General features: G+C 53.2%; 2 protein-coding genes across 2 annotated transcripts; both read right to left on the bottom strand.

Moving 5' to 3' along the window:
* Window positions 1-783: 783 nt before the first annotated feature.
* Window positions 784-5,197, bottom strand: Rem2 (RRAD and GEM like GTPase 2). Its single transcript, XM_036199393.1, has 5 exons — window positions 4,945-5,197; window positions 3,478-3,822; window positions 3,195-3,268; window positions 2,094-2,301; window positions 784-1,767 (listed from the first exon to the last, which is right to left on the bottom strand). The coding sequence occupies exons 1-5, from the start codon at window positions 5,045-5,047 to the stop codon at window positions 1,487-1,489; spliced, it is 1,011 nt and encodes a 336-aa protein (XP_036055286.1). The 5' UTR covers window positions 5,048-5,197; the 3' UTR covers window positions 784-1,486.
* Window positions 5,198-10,939: 5,742 nt separating this feature from the next.
* Window positions 10,940-17,256, bottom strand: Lrp10 (LDL receptor related protein 10). The gene is made up of 7 exons (XM_036199885.1): window positions 16,793-17,256; window positions 16,487-16,531; window positions 15,736-15,871; window positions 13,637-13,827; window positions 12,512-13,529; window positions 12,107-12,236; window positions 10,940-11,977 (listed from the first exon to the last, which is right to left on the bottom strand). Exons 1-7 carry the CDS (start codon window positions 16,830-16,832, stop codon window positions 11,405-11,407), a joined length of 2,133 nt encoding a protein of 710 aa, XP_036055778.1. The 5' UTR covers window positions 16,833-17,256; the 3' UTR covers window positions 10,940-11,404.
* Between the last annotated feature and the right edge of the window lie 898 nt (window positions 17,257-18,154).

The following is an 18,154-nucleotide window of genomic DNA, read 5'->3' as shown; positions in this document are numbered from 1 at the left end:
ACTGGGTAACTGCAGGCCAGCTGCTGAAACCGTTTCCTCCCCTGTAAACTGACAGCAACACCTTCTAAGGTCTTTAAGGAATTAGCAGACACAGTCCATTGTTTGTATTCTCATCTCATCCTCTGCTGGTGCCTTGCTCCCTAGTTACAAGGACTTAGGAAGCACCTCATCTCTTTCTACCAGGTTCTAGGACGCTGCATGTGGTGGGTTGGAGGCTTTGGCTCGCCAGCATTCAGGTAGCTGAACTAAATGTCTAGAGGTGAGGAGAGCTGCTGCCTCTACTCTCTTTGTTCAAACTCATGGCTCAGGCAGCAGCAGGCGTGGGTGTCCCCAGGGGAGGCAGTGACAGCTTCAGTTCTCACACAGGCTTTGCAGGTGACAGCTGGAGCTGTGGGGCCCCGCCAGGGAAGGCACAAGCCCACCCTAGCATGCCCCAGCTAATGGGCATCTCTCGGGGGCATAGTCTCTACCTTGAACCAACCCAAGACAAAACTGGGTGACTCTGGAGCTAAAGGTCACCTCTCCAGCTGCTCCCCGTAAGGTAGGGTGGGATAAAGAGTTAGGACCCAGAGCTGGAGCCTGGGACTCTGGTATCACCGTTTCTCTCCAGACCTGTTGTCTCATTGTGGAGGGCCTGCCCCAGGGCCAAGTCAGCTCCGGACCTTTCCTAAAGATGTCCAGTCCTGGCTTCTCAGGCCTCCCCGTTTTCCTGCCTGTAACAGAAGCATCCCTCACGTCTCCTTTTCTGGGAACTTCCATAACAGAAAGCCAAGATGAACACAATGCGATAGAAAAAAAATTTATTGGAAAGGAGAAAGGGGGATTCCTTGCTGGTGCCTCCTAGGCCCTGGCCAAAGGGGTTGCCAGCACTCAGCTCTACTTTAGGGCACCTAAAGGCAAGAGTCTGCCTACACCTTAACTTCAGTAACCTTAAAGGGGAGGGGTCGTGCCACAGCAGAAGGGTAAAGCAGAGTCCGACCTCAAGAACAACTTCTAGGCCCCTTCCTTTAAGAACTTCTTAAGGGCAAAGTGGACCTGGGTGGCGGATAAGAGAACATTTTCAGTTATCTCTGGAAGAGTCGTCTCTGGGTTTTTACCTTTAAAACTTGCTTAAAGGTAAGGCTTGTTCAGAGTACCAAGGAGGTCAACTCCATCCAGGAGGCTACAAAGCACTTTTCCAGTTCTAGGTTTTGGAGTCTCTTGCTAGGAGAGGTGGCCTCTTGTGAGTTAATAATAATAATAATAAAAAATACCTTGCAGCACGGTATTTTTTTTCCCCTGACTCGCAGGTCGTGAGGTGCTGTGGGTGGTCAGCAGTTCAGACCAGGCGTGGAGGCGGTGGACAGACCAGCCACCCGGCCCCGCCTCCCGCTCACACCAGGGCATCCTGGGAATATTTGGTTTCCTAGACCGGCAGGAGTAGGGTGAGGGGGCGAGCAGAGGGCACGGTGACCATGGCGACTGCAGTGGCCATGGCGACCGTGGCTCAGAGCACGGAAAGGTCGTGGCACGACCTGGAGCGTTGCTTGAAGAACTTGGCGTTGCGCGGCACCAGGTTGGCGAGGAAGCGCTTAGCCTTCTTGGTGAGGCTCTCGCGGCGCGTGGGCGGCGCGGGGCCGTCGGGGCTGCCAGGCTCGGCTCGCTGGCCCCGGCGCCGCAGCCTGATCTGGCGCACGGCGCCCTCGAAGAGCTCACGAGTGTTGTGGTGCAGGGCGGCCGACGTCTCGATGTGCTTGCAGCTCAGCGTCCCGGCCAGGTGGCGACCCTCTGCGGGAAGGAAGCAGCAGCTCTGGCGCCCGATGGGCAGCTCTGCCCGTGGCTAGGGCGGGCCTGCACGGGTGGGGCGGGAGATGGGGGTGGGACCACTGAATCCCAACTCAGAACTGGGTTGGGGTCTTATGACGGAGGTGCTTAAGGGAGTGCGAGGTGCCTGGGGTGGGGGATCAACGAGGGCTAGCGAAGGACCCCAGGAACTGGGTAGTGGGTCTCCTCCCTGACCCAGGGACTAAAATTTGTGTGAGCCTCCAGGAGAAGAATGACCTGGAAAGTCATCGCTTGAGATTTCGATTACAGAATGGGTTCAGGATACACACCCTCTAGTGAGACCTCCCTGGAGCGGGCCAGGTCACTCTTGTTTCCAACAAGGATGACAGGTAGGTCATGGTGGGGCCTTCCAGCCCGGAGCCGAAGAAGGGTTTCAGGAACTTTGGAGAAGCTTCGTCGATCTGTGACCGAGAAGACGATGAGAAAGGCATCCCCCGTCTGAAGGCAGTGGTCCTGCAGCCATCCTCCTGTATCGCCCTGCAGATGAGCAGAGAGCCATAAAATGCTAGAGCTGGAGGCATAGAGACTGGAACCTGCATCTCAACCAAGAGGAATCGGATGTGAGAGAGGCCCCTTCCTTAGGACTGGGAGCTAGTTAATGGCAGAATTCCGATACCCTGGGCCTTGCGGAGGATGGAGAAGTTAAAAGTGATGTGAGTCCCACGTGGGAGAACTGGGGAAATAGGATCCCAGAATAGGTTAACCGTCTATGGGTTTAAGCTCCTGATTTAGAAAATAATGTTGAGGAATATGTAAAGGCTTGGGATGTAGCACAACTGATAGGATGCTTGTAGTATGCACCAAGGCCCGGGATGGATTACTAGCATGTTGTAAACCTGTAATCCCCCAACAGCAGGCCGGGGAAAGCAGGGAGTTGTGCGTTCCTGGCCACTGTGGGCCACACTGTGAGACCCTGTTCCCCAAAATAAAGAGCTAAAAAATTTAAAAGTAACAGGACTTAGTCTCTTCTTTCTACATAGTAACACTGTGTTCAAGTATTCAGAAACCTGGAATTCTCCCTTTACTGACCCTGCGGAGCCCTTTCTTCCTGTCACATCAGACTGTCAGGCTGAAGTATTTACCAATGGGGCAGTGTCTGTGTGTTTACCCTGACTTGAAGCTCAAGAGTCTGTCAAATTCAGATTCTAACTTTTGTCTGAGCCAAAAGGTCCTGAAAAACGGTGGGTATCACAGCCATGAGCCATGATAGGCACACCAAGGTGGGCCTTTGCTCCTCGAGACGCAACCATGCAAAGTCATGTTCTGGCCCGTGTTGGAGCCAAGACCGGGCAATGTCAGCAGCCTCAGCCAGACTGCCCTTCCCAAGTCCCTGCAGCTCCACCGGCTCATGGCCACATCTCCATCCTCACCTGTTCCCAGATGTCATAAACAATTAAAGTCACTTCTTCTTTGTCCACTATGATCCGTCTCTCATAAGTATCCTCTGTTGGGAAAGAGAGAATAAAGCCTATGAGGAGGTTCCCCAACACTTGTAAGACTTGGTAACCAGGAACACCTTGGCTCCCGGCAGCAGGGAATCCCCTCTGGGGAGACTGCTACAGAAAACATTGAGGAGATTTCTCTTGACCTCTGTCCTCCAGTGTCTATTCATACCAGAAACACTTTCATCCCTACAGGGTGCCCCCCAAATACCTGAGTTCTCCATCTCGTGAGCACTGTCTCCCTGGAGACCTCCAAAAGTGCCTGCTAGGGTGCTCTTGCCTACACCACTCTCCCCCACGAGCATGACCTTAAAGACACCATCCTTTTGGGTGGGGGCTGCATCTCCTGAGCCCACAGAGTCAGAGGAGCCAGAGGATGAGGCCTGAGGCGGCCAGTCAAGTTCATCGACAGCTTGGCCCCGCCGCAGCTGGTGTTTGTAGGGTACAGGCATACTTCCTCTTCGTCTGGGGGCCCCAGGGACAGGAGGTGGTCCACTCCGGTCCAGCTCTGCCAACAGTTTCTCTGGCTTCTGTTTCAGAAGTGTGGTGTCTGCTTCTAGAGAGGGAGAGAAAAGGAAGCTGGGAGCGAGGTATATCTAGATTCCTGCTGAGGGGTTAATTTCGGCTGCTTCTTCACAGCATATAAAGACCATGATCTCAAAAGAACCGAGAGTCATTAGTCCAGCCTCTTGTACTGAAATTACCCAGAAACCCAAAGCGATGAACTCTGAAGGAACTAGCATAATGGTTTCCTCCTTGTAGGTCCTGGCCACAACCTGTTCAAAACATGTGCCAGGTAGGGGGAGGCACTTGTGCACAGGATTACACCCTACTCACACCTTACGCTGGCATAGGCACACCCCTAGACTAGGCCCCAGGACCAGGTGGGTTGGGAAGTGATCTGTCTCTCCACTAACGGGCTTATTGCTTCCTGCATCTCAGGTCTCAAACTGAGAGCTGCTGGCAGGTGTTGGCAGAATCAGAAACTTTCCAGGAGCCTTGTTTCTAGGGCCGGGGGCCGGGGGGCTGGGGGCCCGGGGGCTGGGAGCCAGAGAAAGGGAGTGTGCTGTTTCCTGTGTCCCCGTAGGTAGGTGAGCACCCCCAGTGCATATTTGTGTGTGAGAGAGAATCCTCCTGGATTTTTGCCTTGTGAGTGGGAGAGAATATTGTGTTCGTGGGGAGGTAGCGATGGGGAGTGTGTATGTGGGGAGGATGACAATTCAAGGGTTGGGGTGACTAGAGGAACAACAACAGACACAACAAAGGGGGATGGAGCGAGGCTATAAATAGCACAGGATCAATATTTGGCAGGCAGCCAAAGATGGAGCTAGAAAAAACCCTTACAACAGGTCTTTAGGGAAGCCCCCTCAGAGGGTGATTCCTGGGTTTGTGGGCTACCGCTTTCCTTCCCCCTTCCCTCTGGCCGGCTCTGCTTATCAGGGATGAGGTTAACCTAGGGGGCAAGTACCAGTTTCTCTAGCAAAGCCCTGAGCCTGTTGGGGGAGGGGCACCTGGGCAGCTTTCCCTTCCCGTTGGCTGTGCAGACCTCCAAAGTGCAGGGGTCCCCTTGGCTGCATCTGCTCTTCCCTTCTCAGTGGACCCTGGCACTGACCTTCCCACAACGCTTCAGCTCCCCCACCCATGGCTTCAGCCACATCCTACTCCGATTAGCCCTCACCTGGTGTGGGTGTCCCTGGTGGGGAGGCCTGGCGGCTGCTGGAAGAACAAAGTGCCGTGGTCTCTGTATCCGTGTCCATGTTGCTGTCAAGGTCCGTGTGCATCGGCGTGCATGTGCGAGTGTAGCCCAGCGGCTCACAGCACCGGTTTCTCACTCAGCAGCACTGTCAGCTTTTCCCTTTAAATACTGCCCCCCCCCCCCCCAGACACCTGGAGAAATTGCCCCGCCTCCTGATGAGGTCACATATGCTAATGAGCAGTGATGTAAGCGGGATTCCCTCCTTCTGTCCCCCTCCTCCTTTTTCTTTGTGTGGCTTCCCTCTGGGAGTGTGTGCCGCCCCGGCACAGTCTGGTTGAGGCAGACCAGCGCAGTCTTAGGGTCCGAAGAGGTTTCAGAGGGCAGCGTGGAGCAAGGGGGCTGTAAAGGAGTTGAGAGTGGCTGGAAGCAAGGACCCTGGGAACCAGAGGACTTTTGCTCCAGGGTCCAAGACTACGCGCCTTGTTTGCTGTTTGCAGCCCCCATCTCACTGTCCGGCTTAGGGTGGGGTGCTCAGTGGCTAAAAAGAGGGCGACAGACTGACTGAAGGCCAACTTGGCAAAAAGAAACGGGCCAAGAGACGGCGAAGCTGGGGGATGGCCACCCTGTTACTGCCTGCCTCCTTCACGCTGCCTCTTCTGGAGTAAGAGCTACAAAAGTCCGCAGGCGGATGAGAGCGCTGAGGAGGCTCTTTGTGCAGCTTCCTTTCGCCTGCGCCTCCCTCGCCGCTAGGTCCGCGCAGCCAGCGTTCGGCAGCAGCCGCCGAGCTGGCTGTGATGGACAGCATCTATGGGAAGCCCGCACAAGCAACTCCTGACTACTCCGTGTCTGCCCAGCTCCCTTCCATTCAGGTTCTGCATACCCTTAAGCACAACAATCACCTCTCTGCCTCGCCCTATTTTGCCAAGTACCCTTCCGTGTTAACTCTCTTCCTTTGCATGACAAAGGTTTAGAGTGGTTGGTGGGTGGCCTGTCCCCAAAGCACTCAGGCCAGCGTCGCAAGGATTCTCACCCTTATCTTCCCAGTGCCACGACAACCCCGCCCCCACCTTCTACACAAAGCTGCTTGCCTTTTCTTAAATATCCGCAACCATTATACACACACACATACACACACACACACACACACACACACACACACACACATATAATTTTTTCGAGACAGTTTCTCTGTGTAACAGTCCTGGCTGTCCTGGAACTCTCTTTGTAGACCAGGCTGACCTTGAACTCACTGAGATAAACCTGCCTCTACCTCTCAAGTGCTGGGATTAAAGGTGTGCACCACCACCCGACAAATAATTTATTTTTATTTCATATGCATTCATGTTTTGCTTGCATGCATGTCTGTGTGAAGGTGTAGGATTTTTAAAAATCTTATGTGCATTGGTATTTTCTCTACATGTATGTCTGGTAAGGGTGTCAGGTTCTCTGGAATTGAAATTACATACAGCTGTGAGCTGCCAGGTGGGTGCTGGGAATTGAACCTGGGTTCTCTGGAAGGGCAGTCAATGCTCTTAGCCATTGAACCATCTTTCCAATGCTCCTTGCAACCTTCTTTTATTGGTGATACATTTTGTCATTCTCAGTGGACTTTTCCATGGAAGAGATGAGTAGTAATCCTGGGAATAGGTGGGTGTGGCTGATGTGCCGATGAGCTCCAGGGCAGGATCTGGAGGAGCTAACATAACATAACTCATGCACTCCACTCTGCAGAGCCTTTAGTCTCCAATCACAGCTTGTCATTCTGATTTGCTTCTCCCTGCTGCGATAAAACACCAAAACAGGGGCTGGAGAGATGGCTCAGTGGTTAAGAGCACCAACTGCTCTCCCAGAGGTCCTGAGTTCAATTCCCAGCAACCACATGGTGGCTCACAACCACTTGTAATGAGATCTGGTACCCTCTTCTGGTCTGCGGGGGGGGGGAGGGAAGGCTTTATTTGGCTAGCAGGTTACAGTAGTGTGCATCTTCAGGGGAGGACAAGCCAGGCACACAAGACAGGAACTGGAACAGACATCACAGAGGGGAGCTGCTTACTGGATTGCTCAGCTACCTTTCTTATATAGTCCAGGGCCCCTGCCCAGGATAGCACTGTCTGCAACTAGCAATCAAGAAAACGTCCCACAGATAATGGCCACAGACCAAGCTGGCAGAGGCAATCCCTCAGTTTAGGGTTCCTCTTCCTCGGTGTCATCTTGATAACTGAAATTAATGTGACGCTTGTTTCATCCAGTTTTGATATAAGAAGTATATTCTGTAGTAGAAGCACACTTGGAGCAGTGAACTTGGTAGCCATGGGTTTCTATGAGTGACCCTTGGCCCTTTGGAAAATCTTACATTTCAGATGTGAGCATGAATGTGTGTGTGTGTGTGTGTGTGTGTGTGTGTGTGTGTGTGTGTGTGGTTTTTGAGACTGAATCTTTGGCAATTCTGGAACTGTCATTAAATTCAGGACGATCTTTTTGTCTGAGCCTCCTGAATGTCGGGGTTAGACACATGTGCCGCCATGTTTGGATTTTTTCTTTTTTAGACTTATTTTTTATGTGTGTCTATGGACACACATATGCAGCTGCACTCATATAGAGAGGTCAGAGGACAACTTGGGAGCTCCTCTCTCCTCCACTATGGGTCTTGTGTATTGAACTCAGGGTGCCAGGCTGGGGAGCGAGTACCTTTACCCACTGAGCCATCTCACCAGCTCTGCTTTATTATCATTTTGCAGTCCTGGGGATCAAATCTAGGACGTTATACATGTAAGAGAAGCCTGATACCATGGATACTTCTCTTTGGTTTCAAGTTTTAAAGGAGTTGGGCCGGTGTCACATCTGTAATCTCCCCTAGAGCCGTGGTTCTCAACCTTCCTAACGCTGCAGCCCTTTCATACGGTTCCTGCTATGGTGATCCCTAACCATAAAATTATTTTTGTTGCTACTTCATAACTGCAATTTTGGTACTGTTACGAATTGTAATGTAAATACCTGTGTTTTCCAATGGTCTTAGGCGACCCTTGGGAAAGGGTCATTCAACACAAAGGGGTCACGACCCACAGGTTGAGAAACACCACTCTAGAGGCTGAGGCAGGGTTATGGAGTTGGAAGACCAAGCCTGGCCTATCCGGCAAGACCATGTCTCAAAACTAAACTCGGAAGACATCCTAAAGATGCAAGCTTTACTTACCTGCAGAACCCACTTGGGTGCTTGGATTCAAATATCTTTGATACTCAGAGAGAGTGGGTCAAAAGCTGCAAAGCCCGGCAAGTTTCTTACGGGACTCTGCCTCTTCATACCAGTTTTGGACCATGGGAGGGAGGTCCAGCTGTAGGGCGTTTCCTTTCCTTTTTCTGTGAGGGGTTGAGACAGTTTCTCTGTGTGGCCTTGGCTGTACTTGGCTTGCTTTGTAGACCAGGCTGGCCTCAAACTCCTGCCTGCCTCTGCCTCCCGAGGGCTGGGCTTAAGGGTGTGTGCCACCAACGCCCAGCATAGGGCATTTTCTTAGTGATTGATGGTGGACGGCCCAGCCCACTGGGGGTGGTGCCATCCCTGGGCAGGAGGTCCTGGGTTCTCTAAGAAAGTAGGTTGATCAAGCTATGAGGAGTGAGCCAGTAGGCAGTACCCACACATGGTCTCTCCATCAGCTCCTGCCTCCAGGTTCCTGCCTTGTTTGAGTTCCTGTCCCGACTTCTTTCGATGATGAACAGTGATGTGGAAGTGTACGCTAAATAAACCCTTTCCTCCTGAATTTGTCATGGTGTTTCATCACAGCAACAGTAACCATTAACTAGGACATCCTGGGGGGGGGGGCGATGTGGCACCCTGGGCTCTTCCCTTGCCCCCCACAGTTCACATTAGTGATTCTAGTTTTATCTCAAGTTTGTCATGACATGCTGCTACCCCCACCAAGCAGCATTATGGAGCAAAATCTCCAAAGATTACTGCAACCAAAGTAACTGTGTGAGAAGGGTCTTGCTTTGTAGCTTAGGCTGGCATTGAACACATGACAATCCTGCCCCAGCCTCCTTAGCATGAGCCAAGATTATATTCATGCACACTCTTACCTTCTTTTTGTAAACTGGTTGTCTCTGTGGTTTGCTACAGTAACAGTAACACAACTTTTTTTCCCCTTGGGCCTTGGTCAAAGTAAATTTGAGCTGTTGGTAGAGGGCATGCCTAATGTATTAGTCACAGTTCCCAGGAATGAGTTCTCAGCCCAGATGAACCATCAATCAGACCTAGCAGGTTTGAAGCCCTGGCTTCAATCCCCAGTACTGCATAAACCTGGTATAGTTAAGTGTCTGTAATTCCAGCACTTGGTGGGTCAGAGCTAGTCTTTTTTTTTGTTTGAGACAGTGTTTCTCTGTGTCATTTTGGTGCCTGTCCTGGATCTCACTCTAGACCAGGCTGGCTCTGCCTCCCGAGTGCTGGGATTAAAGGTGTGCACTAGCACCGCCCAGTTTTTTTTTTTTTTTTTTTTTTTTTTTTTTTGCGGCAGGAGTGGAGGAGTTGCTGGAGAGATTGCTCAGTGATTAAGAGCACTGACTGCTCTTCCAGATGTCCTAAGTTCAATTCCCAGCAGCCATATGGTGGCTCACAACCATCTGTAATGAGATCTGGCGCCCTCTTCTGGTATAAAGTCGATATGGCACTCATATCCATTATACACATACACTTTTTTTTTTTTTCCCTTCGGGAACTTAGTGTCTGGATCTATTTCCCTATATCGTCTGTACAAGGTCAGTTCCCCTTCCCACCAACACTGGGGCTCCACTGTGACTGACCAAAGGGAAAGTTCTGCTTACACCAGGACAGGATAAACTTCCATGTACAGTGATCTAAGCACTCCCTTGTGAGTGACTCTGCTTTCAAGAGTTCCAGCCAAGATGTTGCTGCATCCAACCATGAGCATGCTCCCCTTCATCTCCGTCCATTTTTTGCCTGCAAATTCTTCAGGAAGGGAAGTTTGGAGGTCGGGGGATTGAGGTATCAGTCAGCAGGGTCTGAGCTGGCTCTGGCAGAGCAGGCGATGGAAGATGCAGCCTGACTACTTACTGTCTTTTTTAAGGCAAGGTTTCTCTGTGTGACCCTGGCTGTCCTGGACCTTGCTCTGAAAGCTGGATGACGTTTACTTGGTATGTACAAGGATTATTGTTGTGGGCAGGAGTGCCCAAAGGGAAAAGTGTAAGCCTGGCAGCAATCTCTGCTGAGGGTGAGAGCAAAGCTTAGCACATCCCTGAGCCAAGTTGTTGAGGGTCCTAAGAGGGGAGATCCTGGAGAAGCCAGTTCCTTGGGGGACTTTGAAAACTCTGAGGCAGCTTGCTCACCAGAGGCAGGGTTCCAACACTTGGCCCCAGTCTCCTCCCCTTGGCTGCCATCCCCAGAGCTTCAGCTCTGCCCCGTGCTTGGGCTCCACTGAGGGTGGGTCTCGTCTCCATGTTTAATTTGCTTGTCCTGCCTAGAATTCAGCCTACTGCTGACAGCATGGTTGAGAACTCAGCTTGGGCCCTCCTCCGGGAAGACCCCTGGGATTTGGCCAATCATGCCACACTCTCACACCTCAGACTGACCTTCCTTCAGCCTCTCCCTGCTGTGAAGGGCCTGGGCTGAGACCTGGCCTCCCTTGCCTGGCTGGTGGAGAGTGAGAGGGGGTCCTGGGTTTTATCAGGGAACAGACTGCTGCTGTGATCTGTTCTGAGGGTATTCCATAAATGGATCCTTTCTTGACTTCTGGACTGCAGTGAGTTCAGGTTTGCTGCTGATTCTCATGTCAGTGTAGAGGGGGGCCCGGGAATGAAGATCGAGATAGTTAGTCCTCAGGGCTCCTTGGACGGCCCTGCCTCCTTGGCAGCATAAAAAACGAAAAGCAGGCAGCTGGAAAATAAACAAGAGGGAAAGGCGGAGGCTGACCCAAGCCTCCGACGAGGAGCAGAGGGAGAGGGAGAGATGAGCAGCTAGGCACAGCGTAGCTCACGGCTAATTTATGATTTTTTTATTTTTATTTTTCCTTGATTTCCCGGGCAATGATGCAGCTAGGGGACAAAAGCACTTGTGTTCTCTAAGTAGGCCAGGCACCACAGAGATGGAGGTTGGCAAAACCATCAGCCTGACCAAATCCTCCCCGTGGGGGCTAGACCATCTCTAGCCAACTGTAGTCTGGTACTTAAGGCCACTTTTGGGTGGGGAGTTGGAAAGGGGGAGTGTCCAAGCCTATGATCCTTTGGGAACCTTTCTTAACACAGTCAGCTGGACAGCAGCAGAGTGGGCAGAGGGCGTGGTCGAGTCTCTAGTGTCTACTCATACACAGAAGGGCTCTCAGGGAGCACTCTCCATGCCTGAGGGACACCTAACTGTCGGCGCTACATAGATCAGTGGAGAAGCCATTTCCAAAGGATCACACTATTGTGTCGAGAGCCCCGAGGGGGCCCGGCTCCCTCAGGCGAGCAGTGGTTCATCCTCTGCCTCCACTACCCAGACCTCTGGCTCAGCCAGGGGCACCAACAATACATCATCCTCATCCTCTGGGTCCAGGACTGCTGTGTGAGGTCCAGCTGGGGTCCAAGTGGGTCCTGAGGGCCACAGGCTGGGTAGGAGGCGGCCTCGTAGGACCTGCACAACTCCAGACAACAGTGAGGGCTCTAGAGGCCCCGGGGGCTCAGAGACAGTAGCAAGGGCCGGAAGTGTGCTCGGGGTTGGGATGGGGGACTTGGTGGGTAGTGGAGGAGCCTGCTGGCCATCCTGCCCCCCCACTGCCCCACCCCCACAGGTCTGGCCTGTGCTGTCATCCAGGGCCTCAGAGGGAGCAGCAGATGTTGCGGCCTGGGATCTGGTCTCAGGAGCTCGAGCTGGGGTGTTGGTTCGAGGAAGCAGGCCCCAGCGACGGAGACGGCGGACCAGACGGCGGACTGAGCGGCCACGCTGGCGACGGCGGCCTCCTGAAGGACCTCCTGGAGTCATATCTTGGCGCAAGATCTGGAGCAGAGATCGCAGGTTCCCCAGCACAGAGTTCTGCAAGGAGAGGAGGCAGGCATCAGTCAGGGGTCCCAAGGGCCGGATGAAGCATGGTACCATGATGGCGCCATAGCAGGGTACGAAGCCGGCCCCGTGAGGCCCAGGGTTGGAGGAACAATGACTTACATCGTTAGGGTTCTCGGTAGGGAAGTCTTCCACAGGTGGGATGGCGCCCTGGGCGATAAGCTGTCCATAGGAAGGAGGTGCCTGCTGCTGTACAATCTCAGCCTCCATGCGCGAGAGGGGGGCAAAGATGCTAGAAGGAAGGAGGGCCGCTCGGTCACTAGTCACTCCCAGCGAGGGCAATGTGCCTCAGCCTAGACGGCCTCTTCCCTCTACACCCAGGCCAGGGCGGATGGAGTTACGCCATGGTTTGTCCAAAGTCGTGTGCCTTCCTTCCCTGAAACTACTCTTCCAAACTGATGACATGAACCACTCCTCAAGGTGGGTCTGCCCAGTCTCCGGGAACAGCACAGGCCCCATCTCAGCCTCAGCCCCGATCCCGCCACACGCAGCCCGACTCCAACTGACCTGTACTCCTGGGTACGAATGGCATAGAGTTTGCAGGTGCAGCCCAGAGCGATGACCAGCAGCAGGCCACACACCAGGCTGCCAATGACCGCCGCTGTGATGACCTTTCGGGGCAGGGCGTAGGAGCAGCCCCACTCATCACTGCCGTCGGTACAGTCCGGTTGTCCATCACACACCCATGTCTCATACACACACTTCTCATCCCGGCATCGGAAGTTGCCTGGCTGGCAGTGGCGGCAGCGCCTCTCGTCTGCTCCATCGGCACAGAATGTCTGGTAGTTGCAGCGGTCGGCAGGCAGGTAGCAGGCTGTGGCACCCGGGGTGCCAGCGGCTCCGCAGGGGAAGTGCCCAGGTGGGCAGCCAGGGCAACCCTCCTCATCTGTGCCATCGGCACAGTCCCACGAGCCATCACAGCGCTGTGCCTCGCTGTAGCAGCGCTCACCTAGATTTTCACTAGCCCCCAGGCCTGAGCCCAAGCCACAGGGTCTGTCCCAGGGTAAACAGTATCCCCGAACGTGGTAGGTAGCATTAAAGCCCCGGCCATTGCTCCAAGCAACTGTGTGGTAGGACACAACAGCCTGACCAGACAGGGTCTCCACAGTGACGGCCTTGCCATTGCTGAAGTGGGTGAGACTGCGCAGCAGCCGAGGGGTCTCGGGGGGCCCGGCACCGTCATAGACATGCACTGCGTCTCCGTAGCCCAAGTCTAGGGCTGTGAAACGCACTGCCAGCCTCCTGCCATCATGGGGGTCCAAGAGCCACAGGCAGGACTGGGGGTGGGAGACTGAGGCCAGGTGGGAATACCCAGGGGAGGAGAAGACCCCATAAAAGTCCTCCAATGTGAGATTGCAGGGTGGAGTTGGGGCAGGGGCTGGGTTCAGGTTAGGGAACGGATCTGAGCTGCAAGCGGCCTCATCGGAGCCATCGCCACAGGCATCAATCCCATCACAGCGCTGAGCAGCTGGTATACAGCGGTGGTTCAAGCACTGGAACTCTTCCTGCAGGCACAGTAGCCAATCTGCAGAGGCATCACAGAGACTGGGAAGCAGCAGAACTCCGGGGGGCCTTGCCTCTTCCCTGGGACTCCCACTTCCAATGGTCCCAGGGCACACCCGTTTAGCCTACCTTGACTGTAAGACAGCAAGAAGCCCTGGCCCATGGGTGCTCTGGACCCCACATAGATGTACGTAATGGTGACATTGCCCCCTGGAAGCTGCAAAGGGCTGGCAGGAGCCTCACACAGGGAGACTGGTGGCTGGAGAGGAGAGCGCAGGATTAAGTGCTCCGAGCCACAGGCCAGGTGCAGCTTCTGGAACCTGTAAGAAACAGGAGAGAGCCGGGTGGTGTAATCCCAGCACTTGGGAGGCAGAGGCAGGCAGATCTCTGTGAGTTCCAGGCCAGCCTGGGCTACCAAGTGAGTCCCAGGAAAGGCGCAACAGCTACACAGAGAAACCCTGTCTCGAAAAACCACAAAATAAATAAATAAATAAATAAATAAATAAATAAATAAATAAAAAAAAATAAGAAAGAGGAGAGCAAGACATGAGATGTTCTGGATTTTTGCTGATGCCTTCCCCTCTTGATGATTGGTCCCTGGTAGCCCAAAAAGCAAAAGCAAAACATTTGCTTACCCATGACTCAAAGATCCAAATGAAAAACTCAGTCAATCCTTTGGCCGTAAACATAATCAACGGGAAAAGTTCTAACAGAGGCCAGTGGCACCATCAGACCACAGGACCCCTCCTGGAGTCCTCTGAGAGAACTGACCGTGCTCAGGGACCAACCAGGCTGATTAAAGTCGTAAGTACTGAGGCCAGGCTTATTAATTTTCAGATGTTGCAATACCGTCATCCAAGTGCAGCGCCCAGCAGTTAGCTGACAAAATGTTGTTCCCGTAGTTCAATCAACCATAACGGCTCAGCTCTACAACCCAAATGATAAAATCTGAGCTCTCTATGGTTGTCCCCTGGGGCACAACAGCCTCGTTAGATTGTTCTCTCCTTCATGCACCTCTCTGGATATATTCTTTTTATTTATTTTTTTTTTTAAGATTTTTTTTAAAAGATTTATTTATTTATTATGTATACAGAAGAGGGTGCCAGATCTCATTACAGATGGTTGTGAGCCACCATGTGGGTGCTGGGAATTGAACTCAGGACCTCTGGAAGAGCAGTCGGTGCTCTTAACCTCTGAGCCATCTCTCCAGCCTGTTTTTTTTTTTTTTTTTTCCCCCTGAGACAGGGTTTTCCTCAGGGCAGCCTTGGCTGCACTGAAATTAGCTCTGTAGACCAGGCTGGCCTCAGACTCACAGAGATCTGCCTGATTCTGCCTCCCGAGTGTGGAGATTAAAGGTGCCACCAGGCTCTGGGTAAATTCTTAACAAGTGAAATGTGTGATGCAAACTGCCAGTTGACATGGGCCCCAGTGAGGAGACTTAGACCGTAGCAGATTCGGGGTAAGGGGCTGGGATTGTTGCTTAGAGATACTCACCTAGGATGTGTGAAACCCTGAGTTGTATCTAGTACTGAAAGCAAAATAAAACAAAAACAACCAGGAAAAGAAAGGAAAAAAGATAAACAAATACTGGGCCTGTGGTGACCCCACAGGAAACCTCAAAACTTGGAAGGATGAGATGGAGCACAAGCTTAAGGCTAGCCTGGGCTACATAGTGAAATTCTGTCTCAAAAACAACAAACAGAAACAAAGGAGAGGAGAGCCCAAAGGGAGGAGAGAAGTGAGAAGGGAAAATAGGGAAGAAGAGGGGAGGAGAGATGGGACAGGGAAAGTACGGATAGAGCAGGAGCCATACAGAAAGGCAGGCCTGGGGAAGGTTTTGGTAGGGCTGGACCCAGGACTTCTGCACACCCCTACACAAATGCTCCACCAGTGAGCCAGTAATACAGACCCAGCCCCCGAGGAAGAGTCTAAGCCGATGAACAAGTAGGCTATGCTACGGATTAAAGGACTCATCACAAGTCTAGTTGAGCCCAGAATAATTTCTAGAGTCCTTTGGACATGGCCAGCGCCCAAGCTAAACATCTCCACCACTGCCCAGCTTCAATTTGCCATCACTGACCTAGGAGCCAAGCTTATGGAGCAGACCCAACCACGCCAAATTCTATTCTCCTGCTGACAAGGATGGAAATGGCACAGGGAAGTGACCTGACTTTTCGGAGGGAGACGGGAGAGACAGCAGAGAGAAGGGGACTTGCCTTGTTTCTCACCTGACAGTTACTGTCTGTTCCTTGCTGCCCAGGATAACCCAGGTGCAGTTGGCAGGGTAGCTGCGGCTTTCCCTGCCCAGAGGCCTCTGTAAAGTGCCCTGTACTTCCAAGAGCACTGCTGGGGGTGTCTCACAAGCTGGAGGGAGAAGGTGAGGACACTGGTAGAGTCCTTTAACACTCTGCCCCTCCCCAGGCTTCCTACCTCTGATTGACTCAAGAAGGTACAGACACCCCTGCCCACCGATCCCTCTCTTCCTCTCCATTCTTTTTTTAAAGACAAAATCTTATGTAGCCTAGGCTATCCTCAAAGTCACTATGTGGCTGAGGCTGGCCTTGGACTGATCCTCCTGCCTCTGTCTCTGAGTGCTGGGATTACAGGAGTGGGCCACCCTCATCCCTTTTCATAGTTTTCATACTTCGTCTTAAATATCAACACCATAAGTAATGTTAAGGTAGGCTCTGTGCCAGCAGTAGGCAGAAGAAATACTGTTTCCACTCTCAGGAAGACCTTATCCTACCTAGGGAGACAAAACACGGAAATTACACATAAAAATTGAGATGGTTCATAACAACTACCAGGTGCGTGCTCATGCTGGGCCTCATCCTCCTCTCTTGGAAAATAATGGGTGGTCCCCATTCTAAAACTACAGTATATTTCAGAATTCAGGAGTGAGAGAGTCTTTCTCTTGGGTGGGTGCATCTTCATTCCCAAGCCCCGGAGCACTAGGAAACAGTAAGAACCCCTACTCACCAGTATTTGGGAAAGTGATCCGGTCTGGACGGGCCAGAGCACCTCCTAGAGGGGGATCGAGAAAGGGCAGCAAAGTCACAAGTTTTCTTCACCTGGGCAACTCCAGAGGGAGGCCCATCTCAGACTTCCGGGTAGTTTATAGGAAGAGGTAGAGGGGCCGGAAGGAGGTGCGTGACCTCGCCGAAAGGTCGCCTTCCCTGGCTGTGGGTGGGACGGACGGGGTGGTAATGCCCGAGACGGGCCAAGGTTCGACGGGGCGGCAGTCACAGGGCGCCGGGGTCGCCCTGGAGGGCGCGGGACTCTTACCGAGGAGGAGGAGGAGGAGGAGGGGGAGGGCCGGCAGCATCCTGGGCCGAGCAGGGGTGCCGGCGGGGTCCTGGGGCGCCGCTCGCCTACCCGGCAGGGAGCTCCGCGGGGCCGCCTGGCGGGGGCTGCATAGCCCCGGCGCGCCCCGGGCTCGAGATGCCAGGGCTGGACGCGCGGCGGAGCGGAACAGGGGCGTCACCTCTTGCCAACTTCGGAGTTGCCGGTGCCCGGCCGTGCTCGCCGGCAAGGCCGCGAGCGCCCCGGCCAGGCCCGGCCGCACCTGCCAGGCTCGACGCTGCGTCTTCCGCGGACCAAACTTCGTGGGCTGTCCGTCTCCGAGCCGGCGCGCTGCTCCGTCCCCGCGGCCCTCCGGGGAGCGGGAAGGCGGCTCGGCACAGCGCACGGTACCCAGCCGACCCCAGCCGAAGCCCAGCAGCCGGCGACGAGGGGCGCGGCCAGCCTGGCCCCACCCCTGCCAGTCACCGCGCGGCCCCGCCCACCCGCGCTCGGCCCCTTTCCGGGTTCCTTTTGCAGTCGGGCGCTGCTTAGCCCTTTGCCTGCCGCCCGCGTTATTTTTTCGGGACGCCGTCTTGTTAACGTTGTGCCGAAGGATGTCTGCTTTTCCCGTAACTGTTAAGTGTCTTTGGACCCTTCAATTCTCAGTACTTTTTCTTGACCCAGCGCCTGAGATCCGGCGGCCCTTCTGGTAGTAAGCCTTTACTGTGGCAATTACCAGGCGCTATTATAATTATCTCGTACCGTGTCTGTTCATCACGCCCGCCCCCGTCTCAGCTTTGGAAACTGACACTTCCTGTAGGCTGGGGCCTAGACTGTTTGTCCCAACCGTGCAGCTTACTCCCCTGCTGAGACTCAGATCGCAACAAATGGTAAATACATAATATGGCTTCATCACTTGCTGGTTCTGTGAACTTGAGAAAATTACTTCTCGGTTCAGCAGTCCTATAAAATTGAGGTTCACGATAGTGCAACTCCCTCCTGTGGTACTTGTGAACGTTTAGGGAGATGATGTAGATTGAGCCCTGAGCGCATTGGCAGACATAGGAGGTGAAACCCCCCTATCCAGTAGCGGCTATTCTTTGCAGTCACAAGAGGTGGTGTTAAATTTTGTAGGCTTAAGGTTACCGATGTCCTGTGGCACAGGTGAGTAATATTTACAAAGAATAACAACTTGAGGTTTTTCCACATGTCAGGCTTATTCCTAAGTAAACATTTAGTACACACATAGTAAATACTTAACAGGGAGATGCCTGCTCCTCCAGTCAGTATTCCTGTGAGGTAGATTCAGTGGTTACTTCCATATTACAGATAATGAAGTACAGGCATGGAGAAGTTAAATATTTT

The sequence above is a fragment of the Onychomys torridus genome, chromosome 9 (genome assembly GCF_903995425.1).
Source record: "Onychomys torridus chromosome 9, mOncTor1.1, whole genome shotgun sequence".
Taxonomy (NCBI): domain Eukaryota; kingdom Metazoa; phylum Chordata; class Mammalia; order Rodentia; family Cricetidae; genus Onychomys; species Onychomys torridus.
This window is presented reverse-complemented; position numbering and strand designations above follow the sequence as displayed.